The 26,518-nt window shown below is 44.0% G+C and overlaps 1 protein-coding gene across 1 annotated transcript in view; it reads left to right on the forward strand.

The window, feature by feature from the left end:
• CASTOR2 (cytosolic arginine sensor for mTORC1 subunit 2) overlaps nucleotides 1-26,518 on the forward strand; it is a 119,036-nt gene that overhangs the window by 39,533 nt on the left and 52,985 nt on the right. The window contains exon 2 of the mRNA XM_008501915.2: nucleotides 21,707-21,777. Coding sequence (XP_008500137.1) covers nucleotides 21,707-21,777 — 71 coding nt within the window. The remainder of the gene's footprint in view (nucleotides 1-21,706; nucleotides 21,778-26,518) is intronic.

Raw genomic sequence — 26,518 nt, forward strand, 5'->3', positions numbered from 1 at the left:
AACTGTTTGTCTTCAGCACAGCAGGTTGATTTTTTTTTCTGAGATGGACACAATGAGTTGTTTGTTCTTTCTCCTTGGGCAAGTGAGTAATATCTGCACAAACCCACCTAGCTCTGTGCCTCAAAACTAATGAAAATCAGCAAGTTGCACAGCTCCCCAGTTTGACAGTGTGGTAGCATGCTGTCAGTGCTGATAGTCATTAATATGCATTGGCAACTGCTTGCGTCTGGAAATATGAAGTATTCTACAATTCCCAGGAAAATGACAGATGAAAGTGAAGAAGTTGCATCTTGAAGGACAGGTAGATGAACATTTAGAGCATGTACATAAGCTCTTATATGCCCACTGTTGAATACTTCTTATCTCTTCCCCGTGCCTTGGCACTTCAGTGTGCTTTATTTTAATGAATTTTAAGGATGATTGCGAACTCCATCAGAGCTGAATTCAAATCCTGAACAGGTAGGTTGTCATAAACCCCTACCCTATGACGTGTTAGCCCCCATTGCCTGCATTTTATACTTTCTGGCTTTTCTCCATGCTTCTAATGTTTTACTGCATCTGCTGAACTATCACAGGAGAGATAAAATAACTTGGCTCCCTTACTGATGCTGGGTGAAAGGCTTGCCTGTGAAACCTTGTGCTTCTTAACAGCTGGGAAGCTCAGAGGAGACCTGAGTGGTGGAGGTGCTTCTTTTCTACTCTCACCTCCACTGGAAAAAGTATGTGAAAGAGGATTTTCAGCAGCCAGCCCAGAATGCTGCAGTGAATTCATGTTGAAGCCATGAGTTGTACCTTAGAGCCCTGAGTCTCAGTGCTGCCACTTTCTTTAAAGTTCTTCCCTGTTACTTGCAGGGAAAGATCCAGGGTCATCCTGCAAACAACCCCATGGGCTCACAGACACGTTCCTACTCCTGGGGCTGGTTCAGTTTGCACTCTGGCTTTCTTGGACATGTTCCTTTTATCTAGGCAGAAGCTGAGGGTGGTAATTTGCCCACTTATGTGCATGAGAGAAAAAAGCCTTTTCAATTGTAGACATAAAGCTGGGGAGGAATGCAGGAGCAAGTTGCATTCTTACTTTGCAGGGAGGTTTTCTCAGAGCAGAGGAGGTGGCCTTTTCCCAGGGGAAGGTGCCTGCCCTTCACCTCTGCCTCTTGAGAACAAGAGCCCTCACACATACTAAAGCATCTCAAAATGGAAAATATCTTCTTTGGCTTTCTTTTCTTCACTAAACTCATGGGATTTTGTTCCAGAGGACTCAGCACCTGTATGTGCAGTTGTGTTCCCACACTTGAGGTTCTGCTTTATATGCCAGTTTTACTTAATGGAGAAATCTGTGGCTTGTGCTAGGGCAAAGATTAGTGGGGACAATATCTCCTATTGACCCTCATGTCCAGTCTTTGAAGGGCTGGCATTGTGAAAGTGTGTTTTGAGACTGTTTTTGTCTTTGAGGCATATAGTTGGAAAGATACAGCCACTCCTAGTGCACACCAGAAGAAATCTGCTTCATTGCAGCAGGGAGCAGAAGCAGATGCTGGCCCGTGGTGACAGAGCAGCTCCTGTGTGATCGATCCATGGGGTGAAGCATATCCCTTACTACATGAAAACATTTTCCAGTGTTGCTTTGTGTTTCCTTGTTTCTGGTGAGTGCTTTTTTTTTTTTTTTTTTTTTGTGCTGGTTTTATGTACAAATGGCTCAGAAACACATCTGTGTGCCCTGTGCTTTGTAAGTTCTGTCTTCCCCAAACCCAGCAGGGCAACAGCAAGATTTGGCTGCTTGCTCATGATCAATTGCACATGTAATGACTGTTGCTTGGAATTTGCAGGCCTGCCCATGAGTGGCTCTGGGGAGGGTGGGATTTCTTGGGAATTGTGGTTGTTTTGGTTTATTGAAGGGCTGCTTGCATACAAAGACAGTTAGACTAGTAAATGCAGAGGAAGATTGTAAATCACTTCTATATACATGAGTATGACTGGTATATTTTTGTCTAGTGATGCAGATGCAAGTGTATTGGAGGATGTAAATGGTGTTTATCTAAGATAGATGCAACTTTTCTTAGGAAAATGAGTGAAATTTTCCCTCTTACCTGCTATGGAATGGAATTCCCCATGACAAACATGGGTGCAGAGAGAAGACCAGCAATACTAGATTCAGCCCTTTCTTTAAATGAAAGACAAAAATAAAACTGTCACACACTGGCCCCATAGCTTATATTCAAGATGTCCATTTAAAGATCTATAGCTTGAGTATATCTGAAACCAGTGCAAAGGAATGAATGAGAAACCACAGCACCAGTGAGGGCAGGATGATGCTCTGATCCTTGGGTAGCATGAAAGCTTTTGGCACCATGAGCTCATTTTGATCTCACTTGTGTCTTCTCCCTCCTACCAGCCTGGAAGAGAGCTGGAGCTGTGCCTTAGCCACATGAAGCCAATGTCAGTGATCTCTGCTTTACTGAGACTTCAGCTAACTTAACTTTGGTGACAGCAAGGACTGCTTGGATTCCCCCAGCCAGTGCTCAAGGATTCACTGAGTCTAGAAATACAAACAGCCCCTAGCAAAGCCCCTTCTCATCTTGCTGGGAAAGAGAGCCCATGGTACAGCAGCACCTTGGTGAGGAGCAAAGGCTGCTCATACTTAGAGGGTGAGAGTGCCCAGGAGAGTGGAGGAGTCACCATCCCTGGAGGCATTTAAAAGGTGTTTGGAGCTGGTCCTTAAGGACATGGTTTGGTCAAAGGTTGGACTGGATGAGCTTGGAGGTCTCTTCCCACCTAAACATCCTGTGATTCTGGGCACCACATGTGCAGAGGGGCTCATTTCATTTTGAGGGTTTTCAGAGGTACTGAAGTGCCTGAGTCCTTCTTCATTTTTCCTGCTGAGGTGGATCCTTTGGAAGCCTCATGGTCTGCTCTGTTAGCAACCTTGCCTACCTTGGAAAGTCTGGCTCCTGGGTTTTAGTTTGGAAGTTGGCAGGCTGGCAAGTAACTGTGGAAAAGTGCTGCTGTCAGAGAGGCAGGAACAGCTCCAAGTTGATTTTCCCCTCATGTCAATGGCTAAACCATACCTCCCCTCAGGCTCAGTTCTGGGAGGTTCTCCTCAAGCCTTGTTTGCTCAGTGCCTTATAGCTAATGTGCAGTGCTGAAACCTGAAATTAACTCAGCCATGTCAGGGTAAACAGATGGCCATTTCCAAGGAGAAGATAGTAAGCACTCTGTACAGGTTTTGCAGTGTGGTGAAAATCCAGGTAACAGAAACAGCCAGAAGTGAAAGCTGAATTATATTGGATTCCTGAGTCATCAGCTATTGATGCAGAAGATCCTGCTACCTACGCTTTTGTGGTGATGCTGCTAAGCAGCATTTCCAGCCCTCTGGGCAATGACATGAAAGGATAGTGAAGATAAAAACAGAGCACTGTTGACTTTGAGAGAAATGTTATATTTATACAGGCAGATGTTGAGGTAACTGAAAACTTCTAGACTGCTTTAATGGAAGTTTGCCAGTCTTCAACCTTCAAACACTCATACTCAGGCTTGTTTTCTCTCCTCCCAAATCACAGAGCTGCCTTTGGGTGCCCCTGTTTCTCTTCAGAGGAGAGCTTCTTCCAAACTGAACAAGGAGCTCCAGAAGCAAAGCAAGGCATGATGTGACCTGGCAGGCCAGGAGGGTTGGCTGAGCCCTCTCCTTTGCCAGATATGTCCCTCAGTCATGACAGTCTCCCAAGAGCAAGGACAAAGATGGACCCTATTTCTTACCTGGACATCTGGGTGCCAGAGAAGCTGCTGGGTTTGGATCTAGCCTGGTTCCCATCTGGGGCAGTGGTCTTAACATATCTGTGTCTCCATTTCTGGCAGCTCTTTCTCACCAGCACAGCAGTCTGTGTTCTCTTTCCTCAGGTGGGGACACTCCTCCCTCCTGGGTTTTCCAGCCTCTTCAGGCAATTGATGTAAAGAACCAGCAGAGCTTTATATGGGATATCTAAACCAATTCTGCCTCTCGAAGCATGCCTGGGCTGCACATCTCTGATGGAAGCAGGCAGCTGAACTGGCAAAGCTGGTTTCCTCTCTCTTTTTCTTACATCAGGACTTTCTAGAGTCTAGCACAGTGTAAGTGCTGAGGCCCCTTGTGGATTCTTTGCTGTCTGATAAGGTTTGTGCTTGTGTTATAACCTTTTACTCAGCACTGCTGCAGAATGGCTTTGCTTTCCTATCTAGCACCCATTTTAATGAATCTTACATCAGTTTAGTACCTTTGAAATCTCCAACTCTGTCATTTAACAGAAATCAGCCAACAGGTCAAAAACTTGTATGGAAGGGACAATGCCATGGTGTGTTTGCATTAAAATTGCCTTTCTCTTTAAAACTAGGCCCAAAACAGGGGATCTGTGAGTACATCTTCCCTTCCCTACAAGGGAGGGATCATGTCCTCCATGCTGCACTTGCTGCAGGGCATCTCAGGTCTCTGTTGAGGTTGAACAGTGGAATGTGGCTATAGGGAAGAAGACAGCAATTAAAAATTCATGTTCCCAAAACATTGATGCTGCTGGGCCAGACCTGCCCAGGCAACAATGCATAGAGGTACCTACCAGGCTTCTTGCATCTCCATTATGGACCAGACTCTTGATCCCCCAGTCACACCTAAATCCAGGGGTGACATTGCTGTTTCTCATGCAAAATGCTCTTTGAACTCTTTGGCATGATAGGAGTTGAGGGTTTTGTATGGCAGGGGCTCATTTGGTGATTAGTCATCAAAGTAGTTGTCTGAGCAGAGGAGCAAAAAGCAAAACAGCAAAGAACTTCCTGGAAAAGAAATGAATGTTACCTTCCCTCTGTTGGATTTATTCAGTTCTTTGAGATATAAATGTATTCTTGATGGCCAGAGAAATCAGTCCTTCTGCATTAGGGAGTTTGATGGATATCTTCCCCAGGCCTTTCTGAAGGGCACTGTAAGTGGATCTGCAAATAACCTACAGGGAAAAACACCATGTGGTCTGGAGTTCCTTTAATACACACATTCTCAATTATGGTTTTGCTTTTGTTGATACTTAAGGAATTTTTAACTGTGCAGATACACGAAAAAACAGCACTTCTTCCTTCAAAATACCCCTTGTCTTTTGAATTTGGGGGTCACTCCTCACCCCCAAACTACTGTGACTTGCACCACATCTGAATTTTAATTGTTGTGTTGTTTGTTGTTAACATTTCCCATTGATCTCTCTCCTACTGCTGTGACAAGATCAGATGTGGTTAATTACAGAAGAGGATCCTGCTGAGGTTTACAGACAGTGCTTGCCCCAAGGATGCTGCAACTGATGTGTGGTTGTTCATCTCTGCAGCCCCCATGGTGTGTGTTTAATTGCCCATCCCCACCATGGAGGTAATGGGGAAGGGTGGGATGCTTGGCCAAGCCCAAGCAGTGGGAGGAGGTGCATCAGGGTAGGGCAGAATAGACCCAAATTGTGTATTGAGATGTTCTGGATCAAGAATAAGAGCAAATGCTCTAGATTTGGACTTGCAGGGCCATAGTGGGGCCTGGGGTCTTGTTTAGGTACATTCATGCAGTGTCTTGAACTGGAATAACAGAAATGGCTCTTGGCTTGGAAACTGGGCATGCAGTCACAGCTGTGGAAAAGGCTGGTTTGTTCCTGACCTTCCAGTGGGATTTGAATCATGGCACAGAGTGAAGAAAAGCTTGTGCAATAACCAGTGGGTTTCCTAGCACCTTTTTTTTTTTTTTGTTATTTGGTTTATAATAGCTTCCAAGATCAGAGGTTCATTTATGATTGTTTTCTGTTCTGTGAGCAGCTTCTAACCCCTTGCTCTTTGATCCAAAACCCTGTGTTGTTTACTTACTGACATAGGTCAAACACAGCAGGAAACAATGGTGACTTAAGGGAATTAATTGCTGCCAGAACAAAGCCTCCTAAAGTCTGAGTGCATCCTGAAGTCTGAGCTTGACAGTAAAGCTTTGGGCTTGGCAAAACAGAAATCATCCATATTGGAAGAGAGATCTGCATTTCCCAGGCTGCCCCACACTCTCAGTTCCCCCCTCTACTGAAGTCCTGGTTCCAAAACAAATCCTGCAGCCACAGACTGGGTTGGGTTGGAAGGGACCTTCAAGATTATCTGGTTCCAGTCCCTCTGACATGGGCAGAGACACTTCCCACTAAACCAGGTTACTCAAATTCATAATCATATCTTATATTCATCCTCTCTCCAGGACTTGATTTTGTTTTTTCAGGTCATTACTTCCTTTTCCAGCTTTTATACCATTGCTTGGGTTGATCTGTGGATGTGGAAGTCAGGGTGTGGGTGGTTTGGGTCAGGTTTGGTTCCTGTTTCTTTCTGCTGTGCAATAAGCAAAGGCTTGGCTTTTATCCTCAGCACAGGTTAAAAATGTTATTTAACATTTAACTGTTATGTTGATGCTACTGGTGGACTTGCTGGAAGAGCATTCACTGATTTCCAGAGCTGTCTGGGCTGGGTGAGGCCAGAGAGAGTTACTGCTTTTGTGCTTTGTTCTGTGATGCTGAGATGCAATAAAACCTGATATTAGTACTGACTTTCTTGAAAAGAAAGTGCTTTGAGGTCTACTTGTGAAAAGCAGCAAGTAGGAGCCAGGTGGAATTGTGCCTTTCTAAGAGTCTTTACTTCTTTTGTTCCTTGACATCAGTAATTTAGCAGTTCCTGTCAGGTCCACTCACAGCCCAACAATAACTTGTGATCTGTTCCACCTATGATTGTCTTAGTTCACCTTTGTACTTGTATCAGTATAACTTTACAGATATTGCAGTTTTCTGTGGCCTAAATAGATTTTTAGGAGAGAGCTTTCTGATGGTACTTATTCCAGTGATGGGAGAAGGGAGAATGGTACCATGAGTTGGGGCTTGGCTGTCACTGATACCTTTGTGTCTTCCATGATACTGCTCCAAGGCCAGGTCTGCATCTCACCTGGAAGTTTTGTCATTTACCCTGATTTTGGTTCCTTGGTAGACCAGACTTTTCATTGAACTCTTAAGGAAGGATTAAGCAAAATCTAACTTCCCCAGATGAACCAGTAAGCCTCTGCCTTCTAATCCTGCTTGGAAGCTTTTTGAAGTACCATTGGCAGAAAATGCTTTAAAAAAAGTACATAATGGATGAGAATCCTCATCTCTATCTGCAGAGTGTGTTTTAAATCCTGATTTGAGTAGAAGCACACCTCAAGGGTATCCTGCAGCTCACAGGACTGTGCTTTCCCTTGGATCTGCAGATACATTCTACACAGACCTTATGCTGAAATCTTACGTTGCTGAAGTAATTAAGTTAAAAAGTAATGACAAAAGTGAGGTGACAGAAGAGCCTCTTACATTAAAGTTGTAGCTTACTGAGGACTGATTTGTTTCCTTTCTGAGTTGGACACAACCATTGTTGCAGACTTGAGATCTTGGGACATCAGAGCTGGTTGTGTGTTTCCACACCAGGGGAAATTCCTCTTGGAAGTGCTTCAGCCCAGTCAGGGTTGGATGAGCATGAAGGTGTCACAGGTACCTGAGATGCCTCCTCTTCCCTTTTGGAATCATCTGATGACTTGAACTCCTTGGTTGAAAAGAAAAAGCAGCAGCCAACAGTTTATTTTCTGTTGTGTCCACTTGACCTGGACTGGAAGGAAGAATAAAGTCAGGAATATTCCCAGGCTGCTGAGAGGACATGGATATTGCCCAGCCCAGCGAGCCTCAACAGAACTGCACAGAGAGGAAGAACCAAAACTATTGCTCATTCAGTTCTCATACTATGGAGGTGTCTTTTGATGATGCAGCCTTGTATTGTTCTGAGAGTATTCTTCCATAAACCCTTACAAGGGGAAGATTGTGTGGTTATGTTGTTTGGTTTTTTTAACTCCAGCTAGAGCTTTCACAACTTGAATTTCTGTAAACCTTTGGCAGCTGTTTTTTTGGTTACTTTTATTTTTTTTTCCAAGGTATTTTAATACTTACCCTGCACAGCACCCAGAGGAGGACAGGACACAGCTGATTACAGCCTGGCCATTTTGCAGTCTTTGTTTCCAGAGAACATGTTCATGGGCTTTCTTGATTACTGGAACCTCTCTTCATCACTCTGCTTCTCCTCCTCAGTGGGCAAGCAGGGAGTGAACTGTGCAGTAAAACAGAAACTGTCATAGTGATTAGAATTCCCTGCAAAAGGGTATTTTAAATGGTTCTGCACCTGATTCCTTCTCATTTTAAAGGCAAGAGGGTAGGGCAGGGGAAAATCTGTTAGTTAAAGTATTAAAACCTGCCTGGGGCACAGCATTTCCTTTCACTTCCAAACTGCCTATGCAATCCCAGACAACTGGAAATGGAAAGATGTTGTCTGAGCCCTCAGGCTCTCACTTAGAACTACCTTAACTTCTTGCTAAATCTGCTTGTGGAAAGGTTTTCCCAGCATGTTAAATGCTTTGGATTTGTTTCCATAGACTTTAAATGCCTCTTCAGAACACAGACAGGCCACTGCTGCTTGGATGTTTTTTAACTGGACTGAGATGACAGCTAATAATGATCAGGGGTAGCTGAAAACCCTAAACCATTACTAAAAGGCTGACTTTTCCTGAGATGGTTCTGTCCTGTCCCCCTTCCCCAGTACAGTCCATCTTGTCTATAAAACCCTTCAGGTTTAGGAACCATGAGAGTTCTGCCAGCAGCAGATACATCCTGACAACAGGCTTTCCCTGGCTTCTGGCTCACCCTTCCCTTTCACCCATCCTGCATACAAGCTCAGAAGTACAAATTGGAGAATCAGGATCTAAAAAAGATGGATTTGTCTGTGACTGTGTGAGGTGGTGAGCTCTGATGTACCTCTGCTGGCTCCACATGAGCATCCTTCTGGCTCTCAGAGCACTCCCCTGTGTGCCCCACTTCCACACATTGTGAGACACTGAATTATTCCTCTTTAATCACCTTGGCCATAACTTCTCCCATAGCCCCACACTGAGGCATTCTTTCTTGCAGTTGGTTGGTCTTCATCTGCTCATGGATCACCCTTGGCCCCTTCTCTGTCTTTCAACTCATTTGGTAGCCTTGGGATGGTTTGATCACAAAGTATTTGGCAGCTGGGTAGGTGCTGGATTTGTGCTTTGGGGTAATGAGATGTTCTCACCTCCCTGCCCCGTTGCTCCTCTTCTCTCTGCTTCTTTGAAAGCCTTGACCCTTTCAGGGAACAGCCTGTGGTGACTCCAGAATCTCTTTCCTGCCTGGTAACAGCTCATTTAGAGCCTGTCATTCTTCATTTGGAATTTAAATTATTTTCCCCCAGTATGCATTAATTTCCATTTATTGACTTTGTTTTTTACCTGTCATCTATTACTCAGTCACCAAGCATTATAAGATCTTTAGGTGGAAATTGAGTTTATGAATCCTTGGCTCTATGCAGCTATTTTCTCATCACTCAGCAAACTTAGCAGCCTTCCAAAACACTGTTCCTACTGCTCACTTGTGCTCAGGGCTGTACACAGAGCAGGAGAGCATTCTTGTGCTGAAACTTTGGAAGGATCAAAAGTGAAGACACTGCAGGTACAGTGCAGTTAAAGAAGTCAGCAAAGATATCCAGAGCCCCAGATCACAGCAAGGGAATGAGTAACCCCATTAATTTCAGGAGGCTTTTGAGGTCCTGATTTTGAGCTTGTTCAATGCCTTTCCCACTGGTAGCCTTGCAGGGACCCACGACAGACCCAGCAAGGCCAAACCCTATGGACTGGCTGTAATGTTCCTTCAGAGTGGCTGAACAACAGGAAATGTCTATGGGATTGTGGAAAACTGGCCATGATCCTGTTTTTGACCCAAACTCCTTGTGACCCACTCCTTGTAACCAGAAGCCTTCTCCAGGAGCTGTGGCTTTTCTTTTGGGTGTTGATCTGGCAGCTTAGTTTTCAGGAATGATATTTAGAAACTCCAGGATTCAGTCTGAGCCACGTCATACTCACTTGCTGAATAATTTCTCATGTTTTCCTTAAAACTGGTGGGCCTGGGAAGAGGTTTGATGCTTTTACCTTTCCTGTGGGCTCTTCCTTCCCAGCCCAAAGACTGATTTAGAGTGGTTTGGAAGAGCAGTGGTAAAAATAATATTGGCTGGCATTTTCAGGGCTGAAACTTTGTGGGTTTTGCTATTGACTTACATTTTAAAAAATTAAATTCCTGAAATGCATTTTCCTCCTTGCCTATGTGTATAGGGAACTTTATCCAAAAGACCAGAGCAAATTGGGTACAAGAGCAGCTTCCTTTTGCTTCATTAGCAAAGGAAGTGGATGGAGCTTCCTTTCAGTCCTTCTGAAATGTGGTAGGTTTGGTCAACACTTTAACTACAGGTTCATGGAAAGCTGTCCATGGACACATCTGTACTGCTATTCTGCACATATAATTAGCTAGAATTTGTAGAAATACTGCTTTTCTTGTTCAGTGCTGGAATTCACACATTGGGTAGGAGCCAAAAGGCAGAGCCTGGGAGGATGAGAGGGGTCAAAGGTGGATTTTCCTGTAAATGTGTCATTAATTCATACAAGAAACAAACCCCACTTTCTGTGTGCTTCGGGGTATTTTGATGAAACTAATTTTTTATTTTTTAGATTTTTTTAAATTCAGGCTCCACAATGGCTCTCAAACTGTTAATGTGCATTAAATCTGGGCCTGATCTGCAGGCTCGCAGACAGCTTTCCCCCTTGGATGGGGCTGTAATGTGGGGTTTTGGACCTGCTTGTGACTGGAAGCTCTTTGAAGCTGATGTGGACTGAAGTGTGTTTCTCCTGCTCCTCTGTTTTGGTGGAACATGGTTTGCTCTCTCTCCTCCTCCCCCTTAAATCCCCTGCCACACATGTTCTCAATTACTGCCTGCATTGAAGCTGCAAATGTTTCTTGTGCATCTAGCTTTCTATATTGAGTGCTGGAAATATATTTTAGTAATTTGTGGGAGAACTGTTACATCCCATGCTGGGAAAATTGTGTTTATGGTTCCTGCAGGGAAACAAGTTCATCAATTCCAGTCCACAACAGTTTTGCTGCTTCTTCCTTTTGTATCTTGAAGCAGTATCAGAAGAACCTCTTGCCCTCGTTGGGCTGAGCCTGGGTTTCTCCCATCTTTGAAATAAAAAGCATATGCTCTGCAGCCTGTGTTTTTCAGTGCTGTCCACAAAATAATCATTGGGTTTTGGCTGAGCACAGTAATATCTACTCTGTACCCCAAATATTTGGATTTGGATGTGCAGCAGTACTGCACTTAGGAAAATTCAATTGTGTTTTATTGTTGGTAAGATTTCAGAGTCAATATTCTGCAGCAGAGGGCATTAAAGGAATAATGTAAGAAAGCAACTTGCCAGTACTGATATTTTGGAAGGGAAAGGAAAGAGGGATTACTCTTTTTCTTAGCATTTCTATTGTCCTCACAGGATAATCCTTCTGAATCCAGTTGGTAAAATGGGTTTTCAAGCCTTTGTTGTTGTACATTAAATCATGCTTTGTTTCCAACTGCAAACCTGAGGTCCCACACCCACATCTGTAATGTGTTCCTCAGTTCAGTTTCTGATTTGTAGAAGATAATTTTGTGGTTAAGGAAAATTCTGTCTTGTACTCCACCTCTTTCTTGTGCTGAAAGTAAATTCAACAGCAGTCAGGAGATACTGTTAAAGGAAAAGTCTTGAAAGCACAGTTACCTTCTGCTTAAATAAATGATGGGCTATTTCAAATGGAAAGAATTGCTTTTACATCTCTTGTGTGGGTAAGTTGGCTTGCAATAGATGGGCTTTTAAGAGTGCTGGCAGACTGAGATAGCAAAGAGAAGAGGAAAAGGTGTGTTTGGATCAATTACTAAATTGTTAGATAATAAATGAATCCTTTTCCAATGCACACAAACTAAGCTTCCTTTTCATTTACTGTTCCAACTTCCCCTTCAGAGATTTGATTAAAGCATTCTCTCCCAAAGCATAAAACTCTTACCATTTTGCTATAAACATTAATTGACCCTTTTTTGATCTTTGAAAAATTATTTTCCTGTCATTAACAATGATAAAACCATAAACAATATTTTTAAGATACCTGGGGGGGGGTATCCAACCAAATGGAACAATTCAAAGGACTTGTATGAAAAGCTATGTACACTTTTGCCATTGTCCTCAGAGAAAGAAATCAAAACAGGCAGCACTTCACTATGCATCAAACAGGAGTTTCATCTTTGCAAATAGTTTTATAATTTCTGCAAGTTGAGGCATTCAGATATTTTTTCCTGTTGCTCCGTTGCTTTGTTTCTGATATGTTTGTTCAAAAAAAAAAAAATCTGGAGAAAGAAGAGCAATAGAGCAATAAAACGAGTGAAGTGATGCCTGAGATGCTCATTTAGTTCCCATTAGTACAGTAAGTGAGAAAATGATGAGGTTTGGTTAGGTTTTTTCCCTGTACTTCTCAACAGGGATAGTTTTAGACCTGTATCCCAAATGGAAACTGAGTCATAGGCTGACCCATAGGACCAGGATGGAGCAAGATGCTAGAAGAGAGTCTCAGGAGGTAGCAATGGAACTCTGGCAGTGTGGGTGTGGGTTGTTGTTTGTTGGGTTTGGGGTGTTGTTTTGTTTTTTTTTTTCTTTGTTTTAAGTGGATAAGAGTCTCATCTCATTTGGCTGTTTGTAAATCCAAAGGCATTCCAGTCTAAATCAGCAGACTGAAAGAATTCATGGTGTTATTTTTGGGTTTGCCTATGTGGCAGAGAGATTTCCTTGCTGTGGTGTAGACTCAGATCAATAACAGTGCTCACACCCTCCCTAGCTCATCTTTTCACAGCCTTTGGGATGGATCCTGGAGCCCAGGAGTTGTCTTGCCCCCTGACTTCACACTGGGAAAGAAATGCTCCTGTTCCACCAGGAATGGAGGCTGGAAACACAACCAGTCTTGGGGTGGCTCAGTGCTCATAGCCTGGTTTGTGCCTGTCCTCACATAGCTGGCTGGAATGACTGAGAACATCTTATCTAAGGCTCACCTTTGAATTTTGGTCATTTTATCTCATGCTAAGCCCCCAAGTATTTCACTTTGACATGAAGAGGAGCAAGTCATTTTTTTCAGCATCTCTTGGCCTGCACAACTCCCTGGTAAATCCTTTGCAGCTCTGCCCTGGGAGGAGGGAGAGATATGCCCAGAGCTTGCAGTGAGAAGCTGAACAAAGAGGGGGAATAATCCTGACTGGGGGTTTGTGTGATACAAAGAAACACTGTGCTTTCAAATCATGGTGGTATAGGCAGATTTTTATAAAGAAAAATATCCTCTGCTCTTGGCCTTTGCCTGGTTTGTCCTGAGTGGAGCTTGTGTTGGGTTTGGTGAAAGTCAGAAGACTTGGGAGTTGGTGCAAACCACTAACTGTGTGATGTTCAGTGAATTACATGGACAAAAAACACATTTCTATGGCTTAACTCAGAAAACCACATGAAGAAATCCTGGTCTGGTTTTGCTTTTATTTCTGTGAACACTTCAAGTTTATTTTCAGTTGGTTTGGGTTTTGTTTCCTCTCAAATTCAAGTTTGCCTTAGGTGGTTTTCCCTGAAAGTTCACAAAAATCTGCTTTCTTTAGGCACCTTGCTCTTTGGGAAATGGGGAGTCTTTAGTGACCCAAAACCAACTCTATGCAAGACCCATTCCTACAACAGGGTTTTGCTTGTATATCCCAATAACCAGAAAGCCATGAAGACAGAATTCACTAGATTTCTTGGCTTCAATTAACTGAATTTCCTCCTATGTTGCAGGTAGAACTCCTTAAGTTGCAAGCAGGGCTGTAGGCAAGCTGAGGGAAGCTCCTTCAGGTACTTCAGGAAGGACATTGAGGGGCTGGAGCGAGTCCAGAGAGGGGCAACAAAGCTGGTGAAGGGTCTGGAGCACAAATCTTACAAGAAGTAGGGTCCTGGGGGGTTGAGTCTGGAGAAAAGGAGGCTGAGAGGAGACCTTGTTCTCTACACCTGCCTGAAAGGAGATTGGAGCAAGGAGGGAGTTGGTCTCTTCTCCCTAGTAAGAAGCAGTAGGATGGGAGGAAATGGCCTCCAGCTGTGCCAGGGAAGGTTTAGGTTGGATATTAAGGACAATTTCTTGTCTGAAGGAGTGGTGAGACACTGCCATGGGCTGCCCAGAGAGGTGGTCAAATCACCATCTCTGGAGGTGTCTAAAAGCCACACAGATGTGGTGCTGAGGGCTCTGGCTTAGCACTGGACTCTGTAGAATTGGCTAATGGTTGTGTTCAGTGATCCTAAAGGTCTTTTCCAACCATAATGCTTCTCTGTTTCTGTAGTGAGAGAACAACATCAGCCCTGACTTGCAGCAGGAGCTGGGAGGGAGAGGCAGGTCCTGGGAGCCCTGGGACTGTCCCCATGGGCTGCAGGGTGGGGGACAGCACTGCCATGGGGCACATACACTTCAGACCATCTAAATCAGGAGGAATTTCTGCACCATTTGGTAAAAAGGGGCAGCATGGGATGAACACTGCCTGGGTGTCTGAGCTCTGAGGAGTTGGGTGTCTGAGCTCTTCTCACATCTCCTGACTCAACGTGCACAGCACTGCTCCATGCTGAGCCCATCTCCTGGGGCTTCTCAGCCATAAATTCATGGAATCATCCAGGCTGGAAAGGACCTCTGAGATCATCAAGTCCAGTCCTTAATCCACGACCACTGTGGTTCACAGACCATGAAAATTAGACCTGGAAAAATTAGTGGAGAGTTTCTGTCTGCAGCTCTGAACACGGCTGCTGGTTTCTTTCTGTCCCCCTTGTCATTCACTGCACCAAGATAAAAAAACATTTCTTAAGTAGGTGTTAACCAGTGAAGATTATCCATGGGCTTAAGACTTGAGGGGCTCAGTTATGTCAGAATGGAACAGTGCCTTTCATTAAAGGTTTGTTGCTGGCATGAAAAGTTTTATTTCCATTCAAATTCTAAAGAAGTGTTTCACCTTGAAACTATCCCCCCCCTTTTTTTTCTTTTTTTACTTCAGGAAAATTGAAATAATGTTGCTCTTGGTTCTTTAGACCTGCTTTTTAGAGCTGCTTCCTCTTGGAGCACCAGGTGGGCTTTCAGATGCATTGTACCCTCCAAATCCTCATGAGTACCAGTGCCCAGCACTGCTGAATATGCAGTCAGGATGCTCAGAGGTACAGAACAACCCTGTGGTTGTGTGAGTGAGGTGCAGCATGAGTGTCCTTGTGCTTTGCACCCTTAGCACTGAGGATGCTGCTGTGGTGCCTTGCAGGCTGGAGCCTCAGAGTGCAAATGAGCCATTTGGAGGTAATTGGGTGACTTTCCTTACTGCATGGAAGGAAGCACTCCTGCCAAGCACCTGGCACTTGCATCATCTGGGCACCAGCCAGAGCAATAAAGTTCAGATCCAGGTTTTTGATTCAGCCCCATTCACTGGTATAGGTGGTGAGCAGTGATGTTCCAAGAAAAAATTGCACAGCAGAGCTCACTTGAAGTCATTTATAACCCAGGAAGAAAAAAGCTGTGCTAAGAATAACTTTTAATTACATCAGGTCAGTAAATTATTCTACAGATTCATGCCCAGGACAGGACTTGAGTTTAGAAGATGGGTTAACATCAGTATTTCTACACCTAAAGTCATTGGTTTGTGTATTGTTCTCATTGAGTTGATAAGAAAAATCTCTCCATTTGTCTCCTTCAATGGACAAATAACAGATGAACACAGTAACACTTGCATGGTCTTAAACTGCATTTATATTGCCTGCTCATCATCTCTGGTCAGCACTGAAGGCTCTGCCTGTTGGCTGGGATGAGAAACCAGCATGGTTCCTGTTCATCAGCTGGAGTGGCTTAGTGAGGGAGCTGCACTTGGATGGACTGGGACCCTTTCATCTCCTTTCTATAGTTCCTTTCAGTGAGCTGAGCTTTCCACACCACTGTAACATGCCTCAGCTTCCACACATGGTGCATTTTCTTACTACTGCTTCAGTGTAGTTTTAGCTCTTCACAATTGGCAAAGTTATATTTCTACACATAAGCTGAGATAAAACAGATTTTCTTACAGAATCTTCCTAAATATGATGGTGGAGAAGCCTGCTGAAGAGGGGAAAATAAACCACCCAAGTTGCAGGTTTCTTTCTAACTCTGTTTTTTAGGAAGTGTTAAAAAAATGCTGTCATGCCAAATGAAGGAAAGAGATGGTTTAGAATCTCAAGTAAGGGTTTTAGGAAGCAATACTGCAAAGGCTGTGCTTTGCCTAGTGAAAGCGTGGTGAGTTTGGCTTTGCTAGTTGTACAGAATAAACTCAAACTGTGTTTATAGAACCAAAAAAAAAAAAGAAAAAAGAAAATCCCTGGTGGCTGTGTTGCTGGATAACTCTTGAATGTTGCAGCTCTCTTTAAATCTGCAGCTTGGGAAGCATGCTCTGACAAAGTCCAACTCCAGAAAAATAGAAAAAAAAAAAAAAAAGAAATCCTATCAGATTTACTGCTTGCTATTGTTTCAGCTACTGCTGTTCTTTCATTTGCAGCAGTAAATAGGTTTGTATGGGCTTTTGTAGTCCAGACCACATGAAACTGTTCTGATGAGGACCTGAACCCCAGTTTGCTGCTGGTTTAATGAAGGCCAGTTTGGTAAACACCCAGCTGGCACTTTTTTGCATCATCCTTGTTTATTTTTGCCATGTGTCCTGGCTTTATTAATAAGCTGTGCTGAAGGTCAGTATATTCTTCAGCACACCCACATCGATTGATTTATTTATTTTCTGTATTGCAGTTCATTCTTTTTATGCTCTGCCTTGATCTCTCTTCCTTCAGGGTGCTGTTTACTTTTCTGTTATTCTGCTCAAAGTTGTCTCAAAGTCTAAATAAAGGCTCAGATAACTTCCCCAGCTACACAAAAAGAGCAAGGAGAGAGGGGGTTGATGGAAGGTCCCTCCTTTAAACTTTGCAAAATATAATTTGTTGTTTAAACTGTTGTTCTTGTTATGGTTGTTATTGTTGTTATTGATATTATTATTATTATTAATTAGACAAGACCATCATAGTTACAGTGCTGGAAGTTTAGGCATAGCACTGGCTGTAGGACTTCCCTGAATTTAGGTCTGTTCCTGAGTACTTGCTTTCCTTGGCCACAAATCTAACAGATTTGTTTGCTGTTTTGAAGATGATTAACTCTCTTTACTGACCCAAACTCTGCAATCAGTGACTCTTTAGGCAGTCCCTGATTGCATTTCCTGATGGCTCCATCGCAGATCCCAGCACATGGCTGGAAGGAAGGTTGCCACTGTCCTTTGACCATTTCTAACAGTGCTGGTGACACCTTTGCTGTTTCCCTTGGTAGGGACAATAGTAGGAGTGTGGTTAAACAGCTCATGTCCAAAACAGTTCTCCTTTCACCAGGGCAGCAGCTTTCTGATCCCAGGCTGCAGAATTCAGTTGCTGTAAGAGGTGAGCCCACCACTTTCTGACCTGAGTGCTAAGTGGGAAATCAGCTCACAGCTCCTGCCAGGGGCCTCTTAAATGTTTTTGGAGTTCAGCTGAGCTGTGTTTTATCAGGCTCACCAAAAAGATGGCAAAGTGTTTTGGCTAACAAATAAATGTGCTGTTTAGAAAGCACCAGTCATGTCACTGTTTTCAAGTTTCAGTGCCATGTGACTGTATAGTCTTGCAATGTGATGGTGTAAAGTACTTAACATGTTACACAAATATGTCAAAACGCAGTTAGCAGCACAAGTGTTCTTTACTGCTTTCCTAAATACATTTCACAATATGTCCTACTGGAATCCACCTCTTGTCATTATTTATAAATACTGCAAAGAAGATCATCAAGAATCAGATGATTAGCATCAGACTGTCTTTCTGTACTAAGAATATATATTCTCATGATAATGTACAGAGGGAAGCATACAAATCCCTCCTTGTCTAAAATAAGGTAGCCTCAAATAAAACCCAACAAATTATGTTTTGCATGTTCACTCAGGTTCACTTTCTGCTGCTGCTTCTTCATGCTTAGTCAGTTCAACTGCTCCTTTGAAAACTTCTGGGTTACCTCCAGACTTTGCATGTGGATGCTTTTGGGGCATGAGGTTGCTTTTTGGAAGGCTGTGGGGTCTGACCTGTGGGGAGGCCAACCTCACCCCCTGCTTCTGAGAGCACCCTTTCCCCAGAACAAACAGCTTTGCAACACAGGCAACAATTAACTGAATAGTTTGATAAGGAATGAGAAGATAGGAGCTGTGGCTGCCTCCAGGACCATCACGTGTGCTGAGCTTTCAGATGAGCCATAGCAGCCCCACAGACGTGTGATTTGTGTGGGACCCAGAACCAGTGCAAGCTGTGTTCATTCCAGTATCCTGGCCTTGTGAGGACTGGAGACCAAGTGTCTTCAGGAGGTTCTTCTGGTCCTGCCCTGCAAACAAGGCCAACCAGTATGTTCTCCTGTCTGCTTGCTTCTCCTGTGGAGTCTTGAGTCCTGTTTGCAAACTGAAATGATGCTGTTGTTGCATCTACACAGGATTTCCTGCTCCGTGCAAGCTTGGGTATTACTTCCATACACAGTGTAAGCTTTGCAGTTCCAATGATCTAATCCAGTAATAGATTGGGCTACATTTGCTGGGTTGCCAGGAAAAGACATATGTTGTCAGGCAGTCAAAGTCAGCAACAGTGCTGAAGTGGAAATGTGCTGAAACATGAAGAAGGCAGAACTCCAGAAGAATCTCTCCGAGGTTTTGCTAATAGGAAACCAAAAAAAAAATTGTCTTCTTTATATAGATGCTTTCCACATGGATTTAGAGAAATACTGTTTGCTTGATGGCTGAAAATGATTAAAGGGCAATTCTTTTGCTTTCTTGGCTTTGTTGTGATAATAGAAGATGCTGTTAGAATTCAGCTTGTTGAGAACTGGTGTTAGAGGGAAGAGAAATTATTTCAACTTGACTGGAAGAGGCATCTGTACTACAGTGTGGGAGAGCACTAAGACATCGAGTCCCTTCTGTCACTGGTGATTCAAGACACAATTTTTGAGTTGCCCTCACCGTGGAACTAGATCTTTACGTGTGTATGCTAAGGCACATGTTTCAGGGTGAGGACTTAGGGTTTGACAGCTTGCAATGGTAAGAACACTTTCCACGTGGTTTTTTATCACACAGAGTTTGCAATTCCAGTTTTTCATTTTTAGCTTTTCCCTGGGAAAAAAAGAATGCATCGTTGGCTGGAAGAAAGGGAATATACACAACAAAGGCCCCTGTTTTTCTCCTTCCTGCTGAAAAGACTTGGCTTTTAAATTCAGATGCCTCTGTGCTGCTGACCTTTCACAGAATTGCTGTGAGGTGGGGATTGGGCTTTGAGCTGCTATATGAAGATGTGAGGTTCTGACATGTGTTCTGAGCCAGCAGGGATCTAATTGGATTTCATTGGTACATATCCCTTAAATATTATCACTTCTGAATGTGCTAAGAAAATGGCATCTGTCACAATCATACTTTTGCTGCTGGGGTCAATGTGTACACACAGACGTGTGTTACTGTTCTGGAATGAAATTCCTCCATAAATGCCAGGACAGATCAGGAAAGATTTCTTCCTTTTTTAATATTAATGTTTTCTTCTTGAAGACCACCAGCTTTTCCCTCATCAGCAGGCATGTGGCTTAGCCAGATATTAGTAACAAGGAATTTTATTTCAGTGACTTCTCCAGGGTATTCATCCACTAAGTAATAGGGACTGCTACCTCCTGGAGCAGCATCCCAGAAGGGATTACCCAGCTGGGATCACCTACTGCCCAGGTAGCATCCCTGTGCAGTTCAGAAATGAGAGTAAAAACATTTGAGCTTCTGCTGTTTCCTGCTTCTTTTGGCACTTTTCCTGGAGGGAGCTGAGTTAGTAAATGTGACTGTCACAGCAGCTATTACCAATGACACAAAATAATTAAGTTGTGGTTGCTGTTGTGGTGGGGCCAGTTCTGTATTTTATAGTGATGCATCTCTGGTAGGATGGAGGGTGTCATGCTTGGCTGCCGTGACGGATGCTTCTAGGAAAAGAGGACAAGTCTATGAAGGCAGGTTGGCTGATAGCTTCCATTTACATGAAATCCTGGTGGTTCCATGGCAGATCAGTAACAGAGCTGCATGTTGTTTCTCCTGATGAGGTGAGGGGGAGGGCAGCACCCATTTCATTTAGATCCTTGTTGTTTTTGGAGGGGATGGCTCGGTTCTTTCCAGCTAGTCCAAAGAATGCTTAAGCCAGTCTTTAGTCTTGATTTTCTAATCAAGTGAATGCTTCCTTTTTTTTTTTTTTTTTTTTTTTTGTGAGTCCTGGGCCACCAGTGGGGTTCCTGGCTTTCAGAAATCCTCAAGACTTTAAGACACAGATGCTCAGGAGCTCCAAGAAGCCCTGGAAGTCCCAGACAGCTCGAGTCCTGTTGAACGGTGCTCCATGCCAGAATTAAAATGCAAATACACTGTGAAATTTGGGGGTCTTAAGATCAATCTTATTTTTTGCCAGCATTTAAAATATTTTCTGTAGGTGGCCTCAGACAAATCTGATAGTATTGCTGTGTAACTGCAAAATCCTGCTCATTGCATACACAAATTCTTCCTGTTGCACTGGATTTAACATCCAGAGGGAAAATTTTCTCTTGTGGCTTGGGTGTCAGCCACAGCCTGTATGCTCTGGCATGCTCCTTGGGGGGGTCAGGGGAGCCCACCAGCACTGTGCTGAAGCTTAACAAGTGCTTGAGCTTGCAAAAAAATGTGGTGCAAACCTTCCTGCTGTTGCTGGGGACCAAGTGAGGAGGAGAAGCTGGAGGAAGTCTTTTTTCCCAGTGGATGTTGCTGTCATACATTGGTGCACTGGAGAAAAATATTTCATCCCTACATGGTGATAGACCTTAAGGCTGAGGCTTTTTTTTATTTTTTTCTGTTTGTTTGTGTGTCTCCAGTGCAAAGAATCCCATGTCAGATTAGTTTTGTATCTGGGGTGAGGGGTGACATTGTGCTCAGTGCTGGAGGAGGTACAGAGGCTGTTGCTGCACATGGCCCACGGGGTCAGCAGATGAGCCCAGAGAGGCAAGAGCAGAACAAGGGAGGGGGAAGTTTGACCTTGTGTTGATGTGCTCAATGGCAGCTGCCACTTGGATCTTCACCTGGAGCTCTCCAGGGAAGGGAAGCATCTACTGAGAAGAAGGGGCAAGGACGAGCAAAGGGAATCGGGATGCTGTCTCCTGGTGGGAAAAGCCTCTGGAACAGCAGGAAAAGATGCTGGGGCTTGGTTGAGAGATTAGATGTCAAATCTTGACAAGGCAAGAAAGTTCAGTGGTAAATAGGGAAGAGAGGGGCAGCTGTGAACCATGGGAAGGCTTTGGGGAGGGCATTGGAGCATTCAGGCAGTGATCAAAGCTTTTTGCTGTGTGTCAGTGCAATGCAGCAGGTCCTGGGCTGTGACAAGGGAGCCTTTAGGGATATGGTAATTAAGAAAAGTAACTAAGAACTAAATCATAAAAATAATAAGTGTTTTACCAGCTCCGTTGTGCATATGCAGGCAGCAGGGAATGTGGGTCATGCAGTTGAGTGGCTGAGCCAGGAATAAAATCCAGGTCTGTGGATGCCTCGGGCTTCTCCATAGACACCAGGCTGTGGCTCTGTCCTCTGGCACAGCTTGGGTGGGAAAGGGCCCTCCATTTTAGGTGGAAGCTCAAGCTCTGCTCACTCCAGCAGCTAATCCTGTTCTCCTGCTGTTTGCCTTTTCCAGGTGCAAGTTCTTCAGCCTCACAGAAACCCCAGAGGACTACACCATCATTGTGGATGAAGAGGGCTTCCTGGGTAAGTGTCAGCGTGTGCCACTTGGGTATCCAGCCTGGAGGTGGAGGAGGAAAACATCATCTCTGACTGAGATGATAAAGCAGAGCGTTTGTAAAACAGGTCTGTGTGTCAGTGCTAGCAGTGCAGCTATGAAAGGTGCTTTGATCACTTAAGCACAGTGTCTCTGCTGCTGTGAACAAGGCGTTTCACACGTGGAATATGAATATATTTGAATGCTGTGAGAAGAGCAGCTTAAGCCCATTTGAAAAAGCAAAGCCACCTGCATGTCATTGTCTTAAAAGGAGCTGGCCTTTGTCTCTAAGCATCTACAAGCACCACCACATCTTGGGTCTCCAGCTTGTCATCCAGCCCCTCTCTCTAAAAGGAGCACTTGAAGATGAGCAGTTTGTATCTTCCCCACAACGCTGAGGAGCTGTGAATCTGCTCCTTTGGCTCAGCACTGGCAGCTGTGATTCATCCCCTTTGCTTACACCCAGCTCTCTTGGTAATAAATGTGCCACCTTTGCCCGTGGTGGCTGAAGATCTCTGTGCCCATGTGGAAGGTGGAGTTGGCTGTGTGCCAGAGGAGGTTGGGATCTGCTTGGAATCTGCAGACCTTGGGCGAGTGCTGATGGAGAGAATGGTTTGGCTTTGTGGATGGAAATAGTTTGTAATAACATTTATCATGTGGGGAGGTTTTGTTTGTAGCAGTGTTACTGAGGTGGTGGAATGAGGAAGTGTTGTGCAGCTATTATTATTTTTGTTCAGTCCCTGCTTTCTGTGGTTGGAATTAGAAGTCTTTCACTGGTTTGGGGAAAGTTCATTAAAACATTAAAAAAGATGTATTCTTTTCTGAATAGGAATTAACTATTGAGTAGCTACTTGTGGCATTGTAATATTCCATGGGTTGGAATGTTCAAAATTTAAGGAGCCAATAAGTAACTGTCCTGTCTTTATCTAGAACAGAGTCAAAGTTTTATAATGGGTGCTGTTGCTGAATTATTCTCCTTTCAGTTTCAGACATACTCTTAAATGTATAATACAATAAATTATTACATTTTAGAACACTGCAGTGGTGGCTAAACATTGTCATAAAATAAGCATTAGGTTGAGAATAGGAGAATGGATCTTTCCTGCCATTGCTGTTTGTAATTTGGGAGTTGTGGGGTTTGATTGAAGGCGTATGCCATGAGTTCTGCTTTTGCTCCCAGAAGAGGAGGTGACATACAATTCTGGTACCAGAATGTCCCTTCTTGCATTTTGTCAGGGAGAAAATGCACAAAAATGTTATTGCTACTCTTAGTGGTTTCAGCTGCTTTATTATTGGTGGCATCTGGGGGGAAATCGAGGCAAATTTGGATTTCTGTAACAGGAGAATGTAAAGCCTCCCTCCAAGAGATTCATTTGAGTAGAGAAGTCACCAAGAGGAGGAGAAGTATTTTTTATTTTGTTTTTTCAAGGGCCACAGCAGGTGGCTGAGCAAGAAGCCTGGGGATTGCCTTTCTCAGGAGGACTCTGGATCCCCACACCCTGCAACACCTCCCAGGCACCTGAATTTCCTGCTGAGACTTACAGTGCCTGGGTAGCTTCCTTTGGGCTGTGGTTTTGGCATTATCTACCAGCCCTTTTTTTCAAATCCACCACATGCAGTTGGGATGTTAAAGCAGAACCTTGTTGGAGAAAATATCACTTTTCAGGCAGTGCAGGAGGAAGAAGGAGCATGGGAAGAGCATCTTCTGCTAACACAGACAGGTACAAACCCCAGCATGGGTAGTTGTGTCACAGAGCTGGCTGCTTCATCACCTTCTCTTTGCTAAGTGATGATCTGATGGCAAGACCCTCTGCATCCTGCTAACTCTCCTAACACAACCCCATCACCTTTGGGTTCATGTCCAGCCCCATGCTCTTTCTGAATTGTCACCACACCATCCAGAACTTCCTCTCAGGGCTAGCCCTGACCACAGACTCCACTGTTGCTCCATCCCTGTTCCTGGTTTCATATGCCATATGTTTTCCAGTCTGGAGGAATTCAGGCTCTACAATCTAGGATTCCCTGTACCAGTGAAAGGGTTCTACTCCCCTCCTGGTGTATGGCTATAAATGTCTTAGGAGGAGGAATCTGACTTGGCCTTTCTAGAGAGTATAACCAGTCCATGGTCATTAGCAGGATCAAAATCTCCAGGAACTGGAGCATCCCACCTTCTTGCAGAACAGCACCAATCCTGTCTGCCTGGAGTACAGGAGCTGCTCTCTGACCTGACTCACCAAGGGCCAGGTTCAGCTCAAGAATTCCAAGGTAAATTTCCACCTTTGGTGAGCAGCTTAGGTATCAAGTCCAGCAGTAAGAAGTGACTATTTTTGCCTCTCCAGGTAATTTCTTTTCTTCCAGTCTGTAATAAACTCCATGTAAGTCTCTGAAGCCTTTCTGTGTGGGACATCAGGACCTTGCTTTCTCCAGCACCCATAGGAATTAACCTATAGGGAGATGGTTGCCCTGTGAGCTGGCAAGTCTCACCTTAGCCATGTCCCTCCTCCTGCACATCACAGACAGCACTAAAGGGAAAAGAACAGGGCTGGAGAAATCCTGGCACTTTCAGCAATCCTGGAGGTTAACACTTCAGAAATCCTGACATGCAGGAATCATTCTTAAGTGTTTTGTTAAAAAATAATCCTCAGGTTTGTTTCCCTGAGAGCAGCAACTGAGTCGGGGCTGGTAAAGAAGTCATTATTTCTTCTCCCCAGAAAATGTCTGCTGTGCAAAGCTGTAACCTGCTTAGGCATTCATGGTGCTGGAAGGGAATGGCTACAGCCTAATTCTTTGCTTTAATTCCCTGGTGGTGAGGTGGGGATTATATCTGCACAGAACCTTGTTTGTTCAGTGACCGTTCCTTGGGCTTTGCTCTGTTGATGAGAATGAAATTTATTCACCACATAACACAGGGGGACAGTGCCCAGAAAGCTCTTTTCCTGGCTGATTCTGAGATGAATAAGCAGAAGGAGTTTTGCCATGGCCCCCGTGCTTGAAGACAAGTGTCCCAGCTGCTGGGGTGCTTGGGCAGCTGTGTAAAATCTCTGCATTTATCACCCTCCCTGCAGCCAGTGCGTGGCAGGGAAGTTGAGCGGTGGCTGCTGCTGCTCCCTGAGATGCTCTGCTCCCTTTCCAGTGCCAGCTCCCTCCCCTCCCAGCCACAGCACTTGGTTCCTGTCCCTTGCTAGGGGCTTTTACTCTGTAGACACTTGAAAGGTATCAGAGAAAGGGAAAAGTAATCACAGGAGGAGTGAATGCTTGTGATTTCCGAGCTGGTAAAAATCCGCGTTCCAGATTCAGGGAAACTGGGGGTGCATGTGTAACTCTTGTGTTCCTAGAACTGTCCTGCCCATTTCAGGTAGGTCACTGCAATCAGCAGACTTCGGGTTTGGAAGCAGAGGCAGAAAAATTTAATTTCAGTACTGAAGCAGCAGTGGGCAGATTCTCAGTGTGAACATGGAGTGAGACTCAATCTCCTCATCTGGGGTTCGTCTGCAAGATGAAGGTGATGGTCCTTCCTTCAGCCTCCTTTGGCTGCCTGATCCAGGCAGTAAATTCTGTCAGGCCATGTATTTTCAGAGCTTTCAGAATGAGGAGGTGCCTGGTCTCAGTTCATACCTCACAATAAACTGCACAGTACATTAAGAATAATGGAACTATTTGAAAAATCTCAACTAGTTAGAGTAGCAGAGAGATTTTGTCAGAATTCATAAAATGTTGACCTCATTCTAATAAAAAGGAAGGATAAAAAGAATAAAAAAGCCCTTCTGCTGGCAGTGCTTTGTTTTGATAGCCATCATCCCCAGACAACCTGTTCCCTATCTGACCTTGAATTCAGGACCATCATATGCTTTAGTACCTCACTGAGTCCCTTTTTCAATAACATCAAAATGGTAAATTGCTTTCAGTGTCCTCTCTCCCATCCTGTATATAAAATGGGCAAGAAATCGGCTTATAAATAAGTGCAAGCACAGAATCCATCTAGCTGGGAGCAATCTAACTTTTATTTAAAGATACAGAGGGAAGCAAGCTCATAGATTCATCTGTTTTTAGAATATTCCTCTATAACTCTGTGGCCTTTTTTTTATTATTATCCAGTGACTAGGCCTTTGTATCTCAGGTACAGTGGCTTAATTTGCTTGATGACATTTTTAGCACTGAATTCCTTTCCCTGGACCTCCAGGAGAGCTGGCTGGTTGCTATGCAGAAGATGTTTTTCTCTATTAAACATGTGCAGCATCACTCTCTTTTGGATCTCTGTATTGGCCAGGCTACACTGTGTCTGTGGCTTGCAGGTTTTTTAAGTAATGTGGCATTAATGACCTAAATTCAAATTAAGAACATGGGGATTTGACTGCTGAGTAATTAGAAATAGAGGTTTGGTTGGGAAGGTTTTTCCTGCTCTGCATATATGCTGCTGTACATTGATTTATGTGGGGAGGGGGGGCTGTGATTACCTGGGATTTCTGCTCTCTCCTGAAAGGCATTAGGGTTGGATGGTTGAAGCTTTTTGGGGAAGGGAGGAAAGGATGAGAAATGTGTAATATTCTAAGGTCTGGTTTGTGTCACCTGGGGAGAGGAGCACTTTGGCTCCTGCTAAGAGCTCCTGTTGAGTGGGTTTGCAAATCTTGATAGCACACATTATGCCTTGTGTTTGTAACCTGCTGCAAGAAGGCCCTTGGTCCTGTTTTTCTGCTTGCTCCTATTTAAGGAAATATTGCATAAATAATACAT

This window comes from Calypte anna, chromosome 19, assembly GCF_003957555.1.
Source record: "Calypte anna isolate BGI_N300 chromosome 19, bCalAnn1_v1.p, whole genome shotgun sequence".
In the NCBI taxonomy this organism is placed as follows: domain Eukaryota; kingdom Metazoa; phylum Chordata; class Aves; order Apodiformes; family Trochilidae; genus Calypte; species Calypte anna.